The 13,414-nt window shown below is 38.3% G+C and overlaps 1 protein-coding gene across 1 annotated transcript; it reads left to right on the top strand.

The window, feature by feature from the left end:
• Window positions 1-917: 917 nt before the first annotated feature.
• ATRIP (ATR interacting protein) lies at window positions 918-13,183 on the top strand. The gene is made up of 12 exons (XM_010284731.1): window positions 918-977; window positions 2,485-2,655; window positions 3,321-3,436; window positions 3,762-3,922; window positions 5,837-5,932; window positions 6,744-6,873; window positions 8,024-8,755; window positions 9,404-9,546; window positions 10,162-10,253; window positions 11,172-11,255; window positions 11,533-11,782; window positions 13,116-13,183. Exons 1-12 carry the CDS (start codon window positions 918-920, stop codon window positions 13,181-13,183), a joined length of 2,103 nt encoding a protein of 700 aa, XP_010283033.1.
• Window positions 13,184-13,414: the final 231 nt, after the last annotated feature.

The following is a 13,414-nucleotide window of genomic DNA, read 5'->3' on the forward strand; positions in this document are numbered from 1 at the left end:
CGCGGGGGGGATGTTGCCTGGACAGTCCAGTGTTGGGTCACCGGCGCTGCGGTTGTTGCCGTCACCTGGATTCCCGAAGCCGCCCTGCAGTATTGAACGCTGCGGGACGGTGGTCGCCATCCCTTTAGGAATTGCTTCCCCTGATCCCGTCTGGCGACGGGAACCTCCCGGTGGAAGGCCACGGGCGGAAGGAGCCAGCTGAGATTCGAAGGAATAACCCGCAAGCAGTCACGAGGCGTTAAAATAACAGCACCAGGAACCTGTTAACGCTTACCTGTAGTGCTGACACTGCATGTTAAACGTGTTAAATAAATCAAACAGGATTCTTAAATTTTTTTAACACACTTTTAAGTATCGCTTACACCGTTATGCATGTTGGCTGCCAGACTAACTGTTAACTTTCACTCATGGATGCATACCGTGTCTCGTGTTAACAGTTGGTTTTCAGATTTACTTTGAAAAGGCGTACAGGATACAGGGGTTTGTTCGTAATTAAAGTACAGAAGGCTCAAATCCTCTCCATGTATTTTAGCAATGCTAACACTTGTAATCTCTCCAGGTCAGAAAGTTTTCTCTTAACCCTTATTTACGCAGGGTGTGTGTAACTAAAATTATCTTGGAGGAAATGCTTGTACATAACTGTTCATCATAGTGCTTTAAGGTATTAGGAATGTTGGGCGGGAGGGTTTTCTTCTCCATTCTAAGGATTGAGCCACAAGCCCTAAAAAAGTGACTGTGGTGATCAGATGCATGCAGTTTACCTGTTGGGAGTGACAGGATAAATATGAAGATATTCATGCATATGTAATGGCAAATAACAGAATCTTGATGTCATCAGTGATGTACATACATCATCCGTGCTTCAGAACAGATCTTGGCTTTTTTCTGCAACAGGAAGCAGTACAGAAGATAGTCTGATGAGAGATGCATTCCAGTTTGAAGTACTGCAAACACAGCACGAAGAAATTAAACGGAAGGTTAGCAATATCTTTCCCTCCCCTCTAAATATCACATTTTTTGATAGGGCTAACTGAAAGGTGGGATAAGTTCGGTTCCAACTACCTCATTCTAATCAAATTGATTAGCAATCTTTGAAATCCATGGATCTATTAAAAGTGTCATACTCGAAACAGCTCCCTTAAGAGAGAGAGCAGTATTTTGGTCATTTCAGATTAGCAAATGCTAATTTGTCAGTTTTACATGTTTCCTATCAAACCCGTTCTTCTTTGTCCTGTCAGCTAGTCAGCAAGAGTTGTTTTGTGCAACTTCCAAGTTGTGTTATGTTACTTCACCTTCTGATGCTCCTTTATGGAGAGATACTACAGGGAAGAAATCTGTGTGGAAAAGTAAGAACTTCCACATGCCCATATCAAGTCCAGTCTGCCTTTGGCAGACAGCTTAGGAAGAATATAAGACCCGAGCAAGTTTCTGATGATATTTTACCAGAATATTCTTTTAGCCTGTGGTAAAATTTTATATAGGTACCTCCTGATCCAGAAATAGTACATGTGTATTTAATATTCTTTAGTGTATTTTTTAAAGTGCTTGTGTAGCTGTTTTTTGATACTTCTTAGTGTGAAAGAGGTGCGCAGCTTAACAACACATTGTGTCAGGAATTTCTTCTTTGGTTTTGTTTTGAACTTTGCAGCTAGTGACTTTCAGTGGATGTGTCTTGGCTGTTGTGGGAGGCAGTAAAGAAGGAGTAACTCATGCACCACACTCACACCTCAGTAGATCTTTGCTTCCTCACAGCTGGGCTTTCTCCCAGATGGGAGGGTCCTGCCCTACTTACCTTTCTCTCATCACCCTTACCCCTGCTCTGAATCTTTTCCGGTTCTATTGTATCCTTCTTTATTGGGGGAGCTCCTGCCTGTAGACCATGTTCAACATGGGGGTAAACCGTAATTTTACATAATGGTATAAAGGTGTCTCTCTGCTTCTTTTTCTCCATGCTTTTCCGAGTAACTCCTTTATTCTCTCTCCGAAGTCGTGTCTGTGTGGTGATGGTTGTTTAGAGTATTAGAGATTACATATGTCGTGAAGATACTGTCTGGGCAAGGGAGCTCGTCTTAGGACAGCTTGCTTGTTGGCTGCCATGCTAGATGAAATATTATAATTAAATTATCACTGTTATGATCCAAACAATGAATAAATTATTGATGCATGTGACTAGAATAACTTCTCAAAGAAAGAACCTAATCACAGAGAAGGGGAAAGAGAAGAATGGTCTCGGAGAGATACCAGGACAGTATATGGAGACGTGCCTTTGCTGTCATTTTATAATTCTGTTAGAGAAAACAGTAGCTGAGCCCGATTTAATCAGAAGATTAGAAGCAATACTGCAGAATTTCTGAACTGGGTTACAGAAGCATTTTTCTCCCTAGAAAGTATAAATAATTAATATACCTAATTTTCAACCACGTAAATTATATAAATACATACTTTTGGTTATATACATCCTTTAACGGATTCATCTGTTTGCAGCTGAAAGAAATGCAGGATGAAATTCTTACTAAAAATGGAGAAATTAAAATTTTGCGTGACTCTATGCAGCAGATGGAGTATGCTATGGAGGAACAGAAAAGAGCATACATGCTGTTGGAACAGCAAAAATCTCAGACCCTCAGTGAAAAAGAAAAAGAGTTCTCCAAAAAGGTTTGTAACTATGTCAATTACCTGCACATCACGTGCAGAAGCTAAATTTACAACTTAATGATGTCACAGTCCATCTAGCCAAAGGAAGAACATTTGCATGAAATTTCCAAATTATGTATCCTTTTATTTTCTTATCTAGAAGAAAGCATTTGCAAGAACCTGTTGAGGGTTTTCTTCTGCCAAAACAAAAGAGTAAAATTCAAGTGGTAGAGGTTTTGGTTTAGTTGCTTTTTTTTTTTTTTTTGTTAAGCAATCCCCAGAACATTAAAATTGGAATATATTTTAAAATGGAAAATATCAACAGAACGTGCTTTATGACTCTGACCACATTACTATTCCTGTTGCAGTCATCTTTCTGAAAGCCCTGAAGAGGACAGTGGCTGCTTTTGTCCCGTTTACACTGCTGTTAACGGCCTCGCTGTAGTCATGCTCTGCGTGGCGCTTGGTCTGTCTTAACAAGTCATGTGCTTCTTGCTTGAACGTTAGGCACTTGGTTCTAAGATAGTATTAATTGGACTAGCATACGTAAAAATGGAGATCTTACCCAGAGTCTGCAGTAAGTAGATGGTAACCTTGAAATCTTATGGCAATTTTATTGTTCAGCAGTTATAACACCACTAAATTATTCGGTAACAGTAAAACTGTCTTTTCAATTCCTCTTTCAGTTACTGTCATTACAGTCAGAGTTGCAGTTCAAAGATGCAGAAATGAATGAATTAAGAACACGACTTCAGAACTGTGAAAGAAATAAACATGTTACTCAGATGGTTTTAACGCCAAGGTATGAGTTTTGGAAAATGAATTTGTGTTCCTTTTTACAATACGTATGCTTAAACTATTAAAGAGGTTTTATGTCTCCATATAACTTTTAGCTCTGCTTTCGTGGGGGTGGGGGGAAACACAGCCAAAAAAAGTCTGTTAACCTCTATGGAGTTGGCTCAGAAAGAGCCTTCCTTGTACCTGTGGCAGAAACACAAAGAGTTTATAGTGAAGTACCTTTAAAACATCAATATCACGAAAGCTATTAAATAGATCCTTGTTTATAGTTTAATAAAATAATTACAAAAGAAAAATTGATTCATCTAAGTGTTTGATTTTTATTTTAGCCCTAAAAAGAATTTTGCAATACCAGTGAAATCAGAAGGATGTTCTCCACAGCCTGGAAAAAGATCTTTTCCTACAAAGGAATCCTTCAATGCTGAAATGTCCTCTAGACCATCGTGTTCTTCAGGAAATTTGATTGCCCCGACTACTTCAATCAAAGAAGGTAAACCCATATACATTGCAACATTTTTAGCTGCATACAAACATTCTGCCTTGTGTAAGGATTTTTGTACTATGTGACTGAACAGCTTCAGTAAGTTCACTGTAGAGAAAAACAAGTATTTGTTTTGGGTTTTTTTTTACTTTAAATTTCTTTCCATTTTATACCAGTTGGCGTTAAACAGCTATGACTGGCATTTATGTCAAGATCATTTTAATTCACGGCTTAGTAATGCCTGTCTACCAGATGCCAAGCTGTCAACGATGAAGTGCCTGTTGGCCATAATGAAAAACTTTAATTTACTATGTGATGAACTAAAATACCCAAATTGTTTTCTGCCTTTCTCATTGAAGAAAGAAGAACAGGAAATAATTTGCCTATTTCTTGAATTGGTCTGCTAGTCAGCTGATGCATTTTTTGTATTCCTGTGGTTTTGGCTTTAAAGGTGACCTTTTTGGGGGATTTTATTTTAAATGCTACATATTTAGCCATATTGAAAGAAACAGCTGAAACAGTTTACTCATTTCCTCTCTTATGTGTAGGGCAGTAATTCTCACAAAATTTTATCTTTAAATCCGTTGAGTAAGTCTTAGAAAATGAATATATGTATGACATAAACAGTGGGACTGAGTGCACCCTCAGCAAATTTGCAGAAGGCACCAAGCTGAGCGGTGCAGTTGACACACCTGAGGGACAAGATGCCATCCAGAGGTGCGTGGACAAGGAAGAAAGGCTGAGAGAGTTGGAGTTGTTCAGCCTGGAGAAGAGAAGGCTCCATGGAGACCTTACTGCAGCTGCCAGGACTTAAGGGGGGCTTAGAAGAAAGATGGGGACAGACTTTTTAGCAGGGCCTGTTGCGCTAGGACAAGGGGTAACAGTTTTAAACAAAAAAAGGGCATATTTAGACTAGATAGAAGGAAGACATTTTTCATGATGAGGGTGGTGAAGCACTGGCCCAGGTTGCCCAGAGAAGTGGTGGATGCCCCATCCCTGGAAACATCCCAGGTCAGGCTGGACAGGGCTCTGAGCAACCTGCTGTAGTTGAAAATGTCCATGCCTAGTGCAGGGGGGTTGGACTAGATGGCCTTGAAAGGTCCCTTCCAACCCTAACCACTCTATGGTTCTATGGTTTGAAGATTTCTACAATATGAAACAAAATGGTGGGGTTTTTTGTAGCAGCCAACTGCCATGTTTCCATAGGAAATAATAAATGGAAGAAATTTGGATATCATCAAGTAATTCTTACAGGAAGAAAATTCTTACATGAGAAATCTGAGATGTAACTGTCAGTTACAGTATTCAGTCTGAAACTGTATGGGCAGTATGAAATCCGTCAAAACAAAAAATATAGTAGCCTTAAAGCATTAGTGTTACTATTTTTTCAGCCCCTTGACTGTTAACGGTAACAACACTCGATACGCCTATTTGTTTGAAAACCACACTTGATTATTAGTCTTCTGAACCCTGCAAGGCTTTTGGCTTCAGTTTGGCTAGTAATTGTGACATATATAGCTGATCGAAAGATTATGAAATGCTCGGGGGGGGGGGGATTTTTATATTTTAGAATTTTATGTTGCTTTTCAACTAAGTAGTCATGTAAATCTCTGCTAGTAGTGGGAATTCAACTTAAGGTATTGTTTTTTCTAAAAGAAAACGAGCAATAGTACTGAACAATCTGTGGAACATCTGACAATAAAGGTGAAATTTTTCTATTTTGAGGAGCAATTCTACTTGTGTCACAGCGCTTAACTATTGCTTGACATACCTGAGTTATACAAGACAAATGTTTTTTACTGGTCTGCAGTCTGTTTACTTACTATCTAACAGCTCTGGGTAACTGAGTATGCATAAAGGATCGGTACAGGTATGTAAGCAATGTAGTTCTCATACTAGACTCATAATTACTGTTTGTTTTAGACAGTAAGATAACCCATCCTGAAGTTGTATCTGTGAAGCATGAAGCAACGGGGAAAAACGGTTCCTACAATTCTATGCAGAAACGAAACGCACAAGGTAACTTAATCCTGCTAACACAGAAATAGCGTTTCTGAGGAACCGCTCAGATGCGTTTACTAAGCAGCGTCATGCTGAGGAGCCTGCTGGGTACAGTGCCACTGCACAGAATAGTGGTGTTCAGCTAGTTGCTTTTTGCTTTGAATATTGTGATTTTGCAGTAAAACATTTCAGATTATATTATTATCTTGTATCCTAACAACAGTCTTATCTTGTTATTCTATTTAAGAAAAAAGTTTGCCTGGGTTTTGCTTTATGGAAGGATATGGATCAAGAGGCATCTTCTTACAAGGCTGGCTCTTTCAATACTAATATGTTATGGTTTTTATTGTAAACTGATATAGAAAGCAGGAAAAATGTACTTTTTTTTTTTTTAAGGTAAAAACAATAAAGCAACATTTACAACAGTCAATACGAGGAAGTCTTCAGGGTACTATTTTATTTCCAATTAAGAATAGAATTGCATCACATAATTTTAATGTCTGGACTGGAACTTGGGAGGGCAAGGTCATAAGGATAGTTGGGATAGACGATCATTTGGCTTGAGATACTTTGCTAATATCAGATTGTAATTAAAATATATCTAAATATTACTTGGTTAATATTTAAATCATAAATTATTTTTTCTGCAAATCATTCTCTTCTAAAGAATGAGTCTCTATAAGAATTCTTTTTTGTAGAGAACGAAGATTTGTAATGAAAAAACTATTTTGAGGTTGAGCACCCTATAAGTAAGGCTGATGTTTGGAAATACTAACTTTTTCTTGTTGACGTTGTAGTTGATTATGCAGACAATTATGTATCCTTTCAGGTTCTGTCTTACTAAATGCACTGATGAAGCAGCCCATTGTCCCTGGGTCATTACTAGGACTCTGCCATCTTCTTAGCAGTAACTCTGAGCCTCTACCTGGAGCTGTATTGCAGCCGAACTATTTGGATACGTAAGTTTTGGCATTTTTTTTAACTGTATTTGACATGTTCTTAGTATAGTGGCATTTTCTATACAAAGAAATACTTACTCATATAGGATAGCTCATTCCTTGAACATGTTAAATGCCGTTTTGCTTAGGCCATTTAATGCCAAATTTGGAACAGAATTCTGCATCTTTGATTATCGATTATAGTAGATACCAAACAGTGGAACAACACTAAGAGATAAACTAGGTTAATTATATATTAGGGGAAGGCACAGAAACATGTTTTGTAAAACCTGGGAGTGACTGTTAGCAGCTACTATTGATAACCACTTAAGGGCATAAAACTTGCATTGCAGTGAGGGAAGCATATAAACATGATCATGAGTTAAGTGGGAAGAAAATGTTGAAAATGTGATCACAAGAACAGTAGGCTTTATATCTTCAAAGTCTAAACTACGTTCAGTTTGTAATGTACTATTTATGTGCAATTTTCAAAGACACAGTGACCTGTAAAGCATTTTCAATATGAATATAGTATATAAATTATAATAGTTTTTAATTTTAAAAAATTAGACTGTAGCTGCTGAAATACCTTTGCTTTTCTGGTATGTTATTTTATTAGTAACTCTTGTGTTTTGTGCATTCATAGCAAGGCTCATGTCTCATTGTCCTTGCTGTTTGTGCAAGCAGAGGTGGAGTGTTTGGCCTTTGTAGCTGCAGTTTGACTAGTTAATAGCTGAAGTCTCTCTCTGGCCAAGAAAGTAATTTGTTGTTGTAGTCCTTTAAAGGCCCCTACATATTACAGATCAGTAATGTACAGATACACGTGCTTCCCAGAAGCTACCAAATAACGTCAGGGGAAGATAAGAATACATGACAGGTTATCAAAAGCATGAAACCGGGAAGCAGGCTTATACTGAGGTGCTGAAGTTACTCAACTGTAAGCTGCGACTAATTTCACAAGACCTAGGAAAGCTTTGAAATTGCTCTTCCATGAAGGTATTGAGGAGCAGGATTTTTCTTCCTTTAGTTACGTTTTTATTTTGGGAACAGACATCTCTTATTACTCTAGCCTTTCTATTATTTGATTCAGAATATGGATAACTCCCATTTCAGCTGTGTTTTCTGCCTTTTCTTTTGAAGTATTCCCCTTCTTTTAATTTTATTTGGATAGGAAGTCCACACAACTACCCAGCAGCAGGACAACTCAAGAAGAAACTGTTCCTCCTGTATCCCTGCGAGAAGCTCAAAAACTTGCAATAACAGGCTTGAACTTGATTGCTATGGATGAAGGATTATCTGAACGAAGCCCAGTGGAAAGCCGGAGAGATTTCTTGCACCTCACACACTGCAAGGTCCGAGGTGCCGTGCATCTCTTGCCCTTGGTGGACCACCATATTGGTGCATACTGTCAAGCGCTGCAATTGGCGGACAAGTCAGTAAATGGTTCTTGTGGAAACCATTCAGCTGTTTCTTCCAGAACCAATACAAACATGGTGTCAAGTAAGGAGGACTGCAGGTTGTCTCTTGAAGAAACTACAGTTATATCACTGGGTGTTCTTTATTATTTGGCCTTTTATAGCTGGGACGTTGTCCACACATTGTTGTCTACTGAAGTGGAAAAAAGTTCTGCCATTGGAGATGAAGAGGTTTCCAAGATGGACAAAAATGTGTTGTGTGATAATCAGTGTGGTAATAAAGAAGATACCAGGACACAAGGAGGGCTGCCTGTAGCTCCACAGGATGATCCCAATAACGATCGAGCTCAACATTCTTTGTTTAAAAAGCTGCTTCAGGTTTTAGCTTTTTCTGCTGCAAGAGGCTCCCAGACTGACAGTATACTGAACCAAAGCCTAAAGGTTTTGGTGAAATTAGCTGAAAATTCAACAATGGACTTGCTAATAAAGTAAGTCAGTAATAGCTTTAAAATTATTTCAGACTCTGTGGTTGAGCAGTTTTCATTTTTCTGTTGAAACTAATTTGTGCAGATGACAGTAGAAGTTTTGACACATATGGGAGGATATCCCATTTCTCAGATTACCTTGGAGAAGCAGTTGAAGATCTTTCTACTGCCTTTGCTGCTAATGAATGTGAGAATTGCCCCCAAAATAACAGTTTGTTTATTTAACAAAATAAAGAGATTTGCTTATGATGTTTATATGAAGCAGATGCTGTTGCCTCATTGCATAGCTGTCACTTGAAAGCGAGAAAACTTAAGACCATATGCAGTTGATCAGAATATCTGAAACCTTCATTTTGTGGTTTTTGCGATTGCACAGGATCTCATTCCAGTAGGTAAAATGCCACTCTCAAAAGTGAGGCATTTCGCCTGCTAATGGTCTAATATACACAACCATAGTATGAATTGCAGATTGACTGCCAAATGTAATGGAATATGTTTTTCAGTATTCTTCTTATTTATGACACATAAGTTGAGATCAGGTGTAGTCTGAATGGCTAAAAAGGCACAAATTACAATGGTGCGTACAAGGAATACTGTATTTTCAATTTGTCAGTGCATTTCTCATTTCTAACTTGCATTTTTCTTTTGAAGTTTTCAGCACTTGCTGAGTAGCCAGATACTGCTCCGTTGTCTGTGTCCAGAGACACCTTTGCCTGCTGTCCTTTTGACCGTGAGACTGTTGTCTGTTTTTGCTCAACACCACATGTTGGTTGCTCAACTTTGTTCTCATTCAGGTAAAAGACCGTGTGACACAGAGGACTGTTATCAGTTGAATGTTAGTTAGCATGACTAAAAGTAATGCAAACAGGCCTTGCTCCGAGGTGTTAAAACTCCAAAAGGCAAAAAACCTATGTTACCTGAAAACTTGTTTCCTAGTGCAGCATTTCAGTTATTGTTTGAAGAGTATTTTGTCTTGTGGTATCCATCTACATACAGTGCTTTTGATACCCATGTGGATCTTTAAAACTACTTTCTAGACTAAAGTTTATTATATTAAAGGTTGATGAAGAAAAAGGGGGTTTTGAGGAGTTGGAAGCCTGTAATTTATCTGCGCTCATGACACTGTTACGCTTGGGGATTCCAGTACTCTGCATGACAAATAGTCTTTGTCCAGTTCCTTGTGAATGAAGTAGGACAGTATTACCACAAAGGCATATATAAAGTTTAGGGATACTAGTTTCTTCAAGCACTGCTTGAGATGTCTCAAGTAAAGCAAGAAGCTGAGCCTGTATCACGGGTCCCAGAATCGCGCTCTACGTATTTTCTGAAATGTCGTCTTGTGTGACAAAATTAATTTTTTGTCATGAACAATTGACTAGTTGGAAAAGAACAAGTTCTCTCCGTTTCAGACACCTGCCTCCTTCTTGCACTGTACATGTATATTACATCAAGACCAGATAAATCAGCATCTGAAATGCTTTGGCTTCAGCTGGAACAAGAGGTAACCACAGCTGTTTATTCCTATGCTTTTTCTTGCCGTTTCCAGTTGGGGAGTGGGAGGAGCTCATTTTAAACTTGAGCAATGCACAAGCTGTCCAAAAATGAGTTCTTTCTCCAGCTGAAATAGAACACTGAAAGTATTGGCTTGCAGTAAGGGATTACTTCAGAGTAGCTGCTTGAAACTGAATCGGTAACTATTCTTAAAGGTAACTATGACTACTACAACTGATGTTAAGTCACTGAAAAGCCCGAAGGATCCTAGGATGGCTGTAACTGTTCAACACTGAACTTTATTTTGCTTTTAGATTGATAGAGGAGTAAAAGGAAGGAAGACCTAAGATGCGTTTTAATTGTATTAATTACTTCTGAACTGTAACTTATGAGTTATTACATACAAAAGGCAGTCTGTGGTGACTTGGGATTATATTCACTGTATTCAGTAGAAATGCTAGCTTGCTGTATAATAGTCATGATTATACATAGGAAGAATAGCTTTTGAATTTAATTTGTATTGTGCGTACTGACCGTGGTGACGAGTTTGAGGTTCTACTATTGCTCTGCTTCTGTTCTCATTTGAAAGAATTTTGAACCATTTTCATTATCCCGCTACCTACATTGTTTTATGCATATATGCATACTGTATACAGTGAATTAAGGCCCACCATACCTCGTTAGCCTTTCTCATTAGAAAGCTGAAAAGGTTTCTGTGCAGGGCAAATTCTCTATCTGTGAAGTTTTACAGGGGGGAAAAAAAACTTTAACAATTTTTGGGGGTAATAAAGATCAACTGTTAAGAAAAAAACCCAAATGTTTGAAACCAGTAATGAGAGATATTTCTACTCCCTTTATTTGCAGCTTAATTGTTTGATAATTCTGCAGAACCCTAGTACTCATAACGCAATCTGTGTTTTTGTAACAGACAGTTAGACTCCTGACAAGGTGTATGTGGTATTCCAGTCCAGCGGTTTTATTACCTGGTACAGACTGCCAGTGTAATCTCGAGGTACGTCACTACAGTGGCTGAGTTTAATCTACTGAGAACTTAAAAGGTACCCCTAGCAATGCTGAAAGAGCTTTTTGCCCCTTTTTTTACCTACAATGAAACAGAAGTATACTATACTTTAAAGGATGCCACCTTATAGGAAGTTTGCTTCTGCTTGCTAGAAAATATTTTGAAATTTGGACGTTTTGAGAGATTAACCAGTGAAGTTCATAACGAAGTAAGTTTTCTGCTACTGTAATTTTACTTTGTGTATTGAGGCACTTTCTTCCTCTTGCAGGTGGTGAAGGCACTAATTATAATGTTACATAGACAGTGGATGAAGATTAGAAGATCTGAGAACAGCTTGTGCACATATAAGGAACAAATCATTCAGTTTTTACGGGATGCTGTTTTACTCTTACACAGCCTGTCTCAGAAAGATAAACTGTTTCATGAACACTGTTTGGAAGTTCTTCATCAATATGACCAAGCCATGCCAGGCATAAGAGCCATTCTCAAAAAGACTCAAAAATTGAGTGCCTGTGAAGGTAAAACCAGTCAAATTATAATGTTGGCTTTTTTCCATCTTGTAGAAATGGAAATTCCACTTCTGCCCCTTTCCTCATTTAACAAGTACCAAATACCATGGATCTTTTGTTGCTCACACCTCTGAAGGCAATCCATAGTCAACTTCATTATACTGAATAACTATTCTGCTGTTCTTCTTTAACAGCTTTATCTTGTTCTTCTCTCCACAGAAGTATGTCCCTACTATCTGATCAAAGAAAGTCCTCTTTAGTAGAAGTCTGCTCAGTGTTACCTTATTTAAAAAAAAAACCCCATTATTCTACATCTCCAGCTAGTATTATAACTTCTCTCTGCAATTGTGTGGGAGGTTCCCCCCACCCCTTCCAATACTTAACATCTCTCTTCTTCCTCTTCCTTCTTCTACCCTTGACCTTCCTCTGTTACCCCAAAAGCTTCTCTAGCCCCTGTCCATCAGGACTTGCCCCTTGCTTTGCACACTTACAGTGTCCATTTCCTAGAGAGCTAATCTCGTGAAATCGTCTATCCTCCTTGTACCTTGATGCAATTTCTTTGCTCACTCATGGCATTATGTACATGCATGTTGTAGAGCTGATGTGAAGGTTACGCTCTTATTTCAGTATGTTGTTTGCTACTAGATATCAGACAAGGCATCTGGTCTGACTCGGAACGATAAATCCTTCATTGTTGGTGTATGTATTTTACCAGTAAGGCAGGCCACGCAAGGATGCCACTGTTAGTTACAGTGACTTTCAGGAGATACTAAACAGTGTGCCATGTTGTTTGTTCTACTCTGACAGCTTTGAGTGTCCTGAGGTTTTCTAGAACCTTGCCTAACATCTTGTCTAGTTATGCTTGGAAATGGACCAAACCAGTGTAACAGCTTGTGATTTTGGGAACGGTGGTGGATGTGTGTGCTTGCAAACTGGTAGTTAGCATTGAGGTTTTTCCTTTAAAACACAAAATACTATGCTTTTGTCCTAGTGGCCTTTTTACACTAGTTAACAAAAATGAACTTTTAAACTTCTAAGTAGTCAGAATGGGCTGTAAAATAACAAACGTGCCCTTTACTGTTTTTCCACTAATAGCTACATTTAGTTGACTGCCCAAGATAGTTCTCACCTCTAATGCCTAGAAAGGCATTAAAGAGGGGGGAGAAGTTTGTATGACAAAATGCATATCTAAAGACTTGTTTGCATTGAACCTTGAAAAATATATTTGCTGCAGCCTTCTAAAAGTCAGAATGTTCTAAAATGCAAACAGATACCAGCTATAATTATACTGTATCAAGTAGAAAAACGACTCTGAAACAAGATTGTATTGTTGTTGTTGCAGAGCTGATTTTGGATGAGTTGTATCCTCCTGAGCCAGAAGCAGAAGACCAAGGAATAGACTCCAGCTAGCTAACATCTAGCAAAGATCTCCGTCCTTCCTCCGCTAAATCATCATAATCACTGCCAGTGTAAATCTGAAATTAATCTATTTTATTAAGGATGACCTAAAGGTTACACTCAAATGCAGCACAACTAGGACACATTTCTTTGTTGTGATTATTTTATTTAAGCATCATCTAACTGTACTGGAAAGCAAAGAAATAAGAATTATACTGCAATGTACTGTTTTGCTGTGCAAAA

This window comes from Phaethon lepturus, unplaced genomic scaffold, assembly GCF_000687285.1.
Source record: "Phaethon lepturus isolate BGI_N335 unplaced genomic scaffold, ASM68728v1 scaffold43413, whole genome shotgun sequence".
NCBI lineage: Eukaryota > Metazoa > Chordata > Aves > Phaethontiformes > Phaethontidae > Phaethon > Phaethon lepturus.